Source organism: Otolemur garnettii, unplaced genomic scaffold (genome assembly GCF_000181295.1).
Source record: "Otolemur garnettii isolate 467f Iridium unplaced genomic scaffold, OtoGar3 scaffold00013, whole genome shotgun sequence".
NCBI lineage: Eukaryota > Metazoa > Chordata > Mammalia > Primates > Galagidae > Otolemur > Otolemur garnettii.
The window spans coordinates 29,718,124-29,724,082 of NW_003852408.1; the positions used below are offsets into that span (position 1 = coordinate 29,718,124).

The 5,959-nt window shown below is 34.8% G+C and overlaps 1 protein-coding gene across 1 annotated transcript in view; it reads left to right on the forward strand.

Moving 5' to 3' along the window:
- The window catches only part of TRAK2 (trafficking kinesin protein 2), a 36,391-nt gene that overhangs the window by 24,028 nt on the left and 6,404 nt on the right, over window positions 1-5,959 (forward strand). Inside the window, exons 9-12 of the mRNA XM_012802146.2 lie at window positions 186-323; window positions 2,765-2,844; window positions 3,293-3,496; window positions 4,936-5,234. Of these exons, the coding sequence (XP_012657600.2) occupies window positions 186-323; window positions 2,765-2,844; window positions 3,293-3,496; window positions 4,936-5,234 (721 nt within the window). The remainder of the gene's footprint in view (window positions 1-185; window positions 324-2,764; window positions 2,845-3,292; window positions 3,497-4,935; window positions 5,235-5,959) is intronic.

A 5,959-nucleotide genomic window follows, 5' to 3' on the forward strand; every position in this document is an offset into this window, starting at 1 on the left:
AAAAGAAAAGAAAAGAAGTATATACACTCTCCTTGTTTAGTTTGTTTCAGAGTCTTTGTATTTTAATTATATATATAAACTTAGCTAACCTTCTGGATAAAATTAATACTTATCCCAAGGAGTTTGGGGATTTTTCCCAATGTTTTAAGAAGATGTAAAAAGTACACTATCATCCTTTATTTCAGCTACATGAGTTACAAGACAGGAATATGGAGTGCCTGGGAATGTTACACGAATCCCAAGAAGAAATAAAAGAACTTCGTAGTAGATCTGGCCCTGCTGCTCATCTCTACTTATCCCAGTCATATGGCGCTTTTACTGGAGTAAGGAACTGAGAAAGATGCTATGTACTTAAAGACAATTTTTAAGATCAGGGTGTCCTCAAAGTGGTAAGGTTTATGATGGTGTAAAGCACCCTGAGAAGAGATAACATGGTTTGTCCTATTTCTGGAATCTAGTTATTAAGTTAGGCCTTAATTTGTATATGTATGTCTTCTTAATACTCTTATTTATTCTAACAGATAACCTTCCTGATTTATTGTAACATGAGAGCTGGATTCTAAGGAAATTAGGTTTAGGACTATGTATCATAAAACTTGGGTCATCCTACACTAAGCCCACCATTTACATATAAATTCAGTCTTAAGCTTATTATTAAATAGTGTTTTGATCTTCTAGGACTTCTCCAATAAATCTTGAGTTTCTTGGTATATTTAACTCCAGGTAGCATGTAAACCCCACAAAAACAGGAATCATGTTTGTTTAATTCATTAATAAACAGTATTTTGGGAATTAAAGAAATCAATAAAAACTTCTGAATTTATGCCAGCATTCTTAAGGTTGATTCAAAAAGTTATTTTAACAATCTGATTCTTAAATACTTGTGTGCAACGTCTGAAATTATTTAAAAACTGAAACTATAAATTTTAGATTTTACTAAGGATATGGAGGCAGAATTTTTGTTTTATACCTTTTCATCTGAAACAATTTTAAACTTAGTATAAAGTTTCAGGAATAGTATAAAGAACTCTTAGATATTCTTCACCTAGATTCTTCAATTTTTAACGTATTATTGCTTTTGCCATATCATCTCTTATTTTTTCTCCTGGCCCATTTATCAGTAAGTTGCAGATATGCCATATTATCCTTTAGTACTTACGTAGTATTTGCTAAAAACAAGGATGCTTTTAAGTTCACTGTCCTTCACAACCATACTAGAGTCATCAACATCGGGAAGTTGATGTTGATATGGTACTATCTATCATCTAATCCACGGAGCCCATGTGAATTTTGCTACTTGTCCCAATAATGTCCTTTAAAGGATATGTTGCATTTAGTTGTTTCATCTGGGACAATTCTTCTGTCTCTGTTTCTCATTCATCACCTTTGTAGAATGTCCTCAGTTTAGGTTTTTCTGTTGTATCCTGATAATTAGATTTCTTGGGGCATCATGTCAGAAGGTACACAGTGTCTATTTAGCCCATTACTAGTGATTTTAATTAACTTTGATCTCTTAGGTAAGGTAGTTATCTGCCAGTTCTTTTTACCATAAATTAAGGATAATTAATAGTTAATCAAATTAACACTACTAATTCACTGTATAGTCATGAAAATCGGCAGATACTTACTTTAACCAAGTGTCAAAGGTAATATTTTATGGGGAGATAGATACTTTGAGACTAAATATCCTATTCCTCATCAAACTTTTGCCCACTAGTTATACCATCCATTGATGGTTCTTGTCTGAACTCAGCTATTATTATGATGATTGCCAAATGGTGATTTTCTAAGTCATTTTTTCAACATTTATTAATTGGCGTTCTTCTGTAAGTTAGAACTTTTCTGTCCCATTTATTCATTTGTTCACTTAGGTATGTCAGTATAGGACTCATAGATTCCTATTTTATTCAGTATATTATTATTAGTGCTTATTTTGATACTCAAATTGTCCCAGATATAGCCAGTGGTATCTCATTTAACTTTATACTATACTTTTTGTTGCAGCCCTGGAGTCAGCCATTTTTAAAAAAATACTCTGGCTACTTTTATTGAGGAATGGTATTTAGAATCCAAGATCTGGGTGCTACTTGTGCCCCTTGATGGCCACTATAGAGCACATGTATCGTGGTTTGGCCTTCTCAGTGGTTAGAGCTAAGAAATGTACATACTTCATACATATATCCACACTATGCCTATATCTGTCTTTCCATCCACATTTGTATGCATCTGTCTATTATATTAAAACTCAAGAATTCACACCAGTGCCTCCAAATCCAGTCATCCTCAGCGCAGCCCCCCTGAACATAACACTCAAGTGAGTTGAATCCTCATTCCTGACCAGGAGAAAAGGAACCTTGCTTATATTTTTTCAATTTTTCTATATTATAAAAGCTATACATGTTAATTACAGAAAAGTTTGAAATAATAGAAAACCAAAAAGAAATAGTTAAATACCATTAAATCTCAGCCATCACAGAATCACTATTAACGTTTGGTTTATGGCCTTTCACACCTTTGGTTTTTGTGTGTCTACATGTAATATTTTCCATTTATTATATTGGTTTTTCCACTGCTTTCCTATAAAAATATGAAATGGTAGTTGGTTCTAGTTTAAAAGTTATACTTCTATAATGTCTCATTTTCCCCCAAATTTTAGCCTATAACTTTTTTTGTATTTTATTATGACATGAAGAGTATAGAATGGTAGAGACTTAATTTAAGAGCAATAGTCACTAGGAATGAATCTCAAACTCATTTTTCTTAGGAATCCTTGGCAGCTGAGATTGAGGGGACCATGCGTAAAAAGTTGAGTTTGGATGAGGAATCTTCTCTTTTTAAACAAAAGTGAGTACAGACCACATGTGTTGTTACTCAACCACTAAAATGGAAATTTAGGAGAAGCCATAATCCAAAGTGACAAGAATTAGGAGATTCAGTAACAATCTGCTTACTACTGGCAGTCTGCCAGTCACAAACATCTGACTCATGTATGACTTGCACATATGTACAGATAAATGTACCTGTTCAACTCATATAAATTCAACTTAAGAACAAACCTGCAGAACCTAGCTTATTCATAACCTGAAGACTGTCTGTATTCAGTTTTCTCCTCACAGTATTTTTATTTGTGAGAGAGTGGTCTTGTTCTAAAGTTTATTTTCTAATAATTTCTCTCCCACTTTAGAGGCTACTCAAGATGACTTTATTTCTTACAGACGGCATGTATGTGTGTCTTTCCTACAGCACTCTAGTGACTGCCGGTGATGGTAATGAACATTTTCTTTTTTGACAGAGCCCAACAGAAACGGGTATTTGATACTGTCAAAGTTGCCAATGACACGCGGGGCCGCTGTATCTCATTCCCAGCTCTGCTGCCCATCCCAGGCTCCAACCGTTCAAGTGTCATCATGACCGCAAAACCCTTTGAATCTGGTCTACAGCAAACAGAGAACGAAACACTCCTGAATCAGGGAAGCAACTCAGAGGAGGTTCCAGGGTAGGAAACGTAGATCATGTGATTATGACATACCAGATTCACATACTCAAATTCCAGCATTAGTCTGTAATGTAACCTAAGAAGGTTTTGAAACTGTTGGTTTTCATCCAATTATAATGCTCTGTGATTTGTGTAAGGTAGATCATTGTTCTCATAAAGTCTTGAGTGAAGAAGTGTTAGTATATTTTAAATGGTTCTTACATTTAACTCTAAAATTTTTTGTTACTTTTTTAGTGTTGCAGAGTTTGAATCTAAATCTTCATGCTCAAAGTTAAATTTGATTCCATTTAATCACTAGAACAAATGCATCAAGATAACACTTTCTCATAATCTGTGCCCATAGTCTCAACCACTGTGGTGCTTTTAGAATACACAGTAAGTTTGAATACCTATTAAGGACAACCAAGTTGTTTTTAATTTTCTGTTTGTTTATAACTAGAAGTTAAACAGCATTACTAAAACGTTGGCTGAAAGCCTTTGAAAGGTGGTTGCTTGACACCGGAGGGAAATCTTTCTTCATGCAGAAATTCATCAGAGTAGGTTTCAGTTTGTCTGTCATGGCCATTGTTCTACACCAACAATAGCTTTATGTATCAATACTTCTTCATGGGTACACAGTTCTCTCTAAAACAGATCTATGTGAATTTATACACAGTAGCCAGGAGCAACTACAATTAGCTTATTATACTTTGGTAGCAAGTAAGATACCTTTCAATTTCAAAAACGTTGAAGTGAAAAAAGGGTACCAGAGAGCTATAAAAATGCAGTATTGTACAAATCTTGTTTTCTTTTCAGTGTTCCGCAATATTCGTGGAGGATTCTATAGCCCAAAGAAAATTTTTTCACATTTTTGGTATTTTTACATCCTATGTTTTCCAACTAATGACATGTAATAATTTCATGGGTAGCATTTCTTCTTTCTTCATAGTATATAAAATAATGATACGTCTTGTAAACAGTGATATCATAGATTGATTGAAATATGATATTTACTTTTGTGACAACCTAACCTGAATGGTCCTATCTGTAGTTTTATCCATTAAATGAAATAGAAAAGTTACTGAACGCAATATAGCAATAACCTCTCTGAAATCATTTGAGATGATCTATAAAAATGATACAAAGTATTGTTGGTGACTTTGGTTTGTTATTATTTCTATACTCCAGATATCAAAGAAAATACTACATTTTTAAGATCAATATCGTTAACGTTCACCATTATAGAAAGGAGAGGTCGGAGTCAGGGGCCATAGCTCACACCTGTAGTCCCAGCTACTCAGGAGGTGGGAGAATCACTCAAGCTAGGAGTTCAAGACCAGCCTGAACAATATAACCAGACCCTGCCTCAAAAAGCAAAAATAAGGAAGAAAAAGAGAGGAGAGGTCTAGGTCATGTTTATGACCCGTAAGAGCTAAGTAGTGAATGTGATTTTCCCATAGGAACTCCCAGAAGATGGATCACCCAGGACTCTCTGGAGAGAGTGATTTGGCCACAGCACTGCATCGCCTTAGGCTGCGCCGACAGAACTATTTAAGTGAGAAGCAATTCTTTGCTGAAGAGTGGGAGCGGAAGATCCAGGTTCTGGCTGACCAGAAGGAAGGGGCTAGTAGCTGCCTTACCCCCACAGAGAGCCTTGCCTCTCTCTGTACCAACCAGTCAGAGATCACAGACTTCAGCAGCGCCAGTTGCCTTCGAGGTTTCATGCCAGAAAAATTACAAATTGTCAAGCCACTTGAAGGTATTAAATCAGTAAGGGCCCTTTTCAAGTCATGTGGTTTATTGGGCTTCCCTCTCCCTGGAATTGAGATTTGTGTTGTAATTAATAAGAGCACTCTATGCAGAGATAGCCCTTAATCTCAATGTTTGAGTGACAGGGCATTTTGTGGGAAATTAATGAAGAGCTCTGTGTTCTCTAAATCATCAGCTATCAACTCTTGCATATGATGTATTTTAATATAAATGTGAGGGAAGAGGAGGAATAATCTTCCTATCCTTTGGGTTTTGGGGGGGGGGGTTTTTCCTTTTTTTTTTTTTTTTAAACTCAAAGCCTTTCGACTTTTATCCTTTGTTAAGGAATATCATTGATGGCAGTTTCCATGGTAAGATAAATAAGATATGATAAACAAAAATGATCTAGAGGCAATACCTCATTTCCACCTTCCTTTTCGAAAGAGTTCTTTACTCAAAATTATAATTGATTTAGAGGTATGTTTGCCAGTATTTTTCTTTTTTTTTTTTAGTTCAGTTTCTGTTTTCCTAAGATAGAATTTGAATTCAAAAAAAATTTATTTTATGGAATATTGGCAATAATTGAATGATTCTCTTGACATCATAAAAGAGATCTGTATTAAATAAAATTTTGAGTAGGTAATCTATAAGGATCCCTCAGACTCAAAGATACTGTAACTTAGTTTTATTCATTAATATTCGGTGCAAATATCTTTCAGAGTTGCTTTTTTTTTT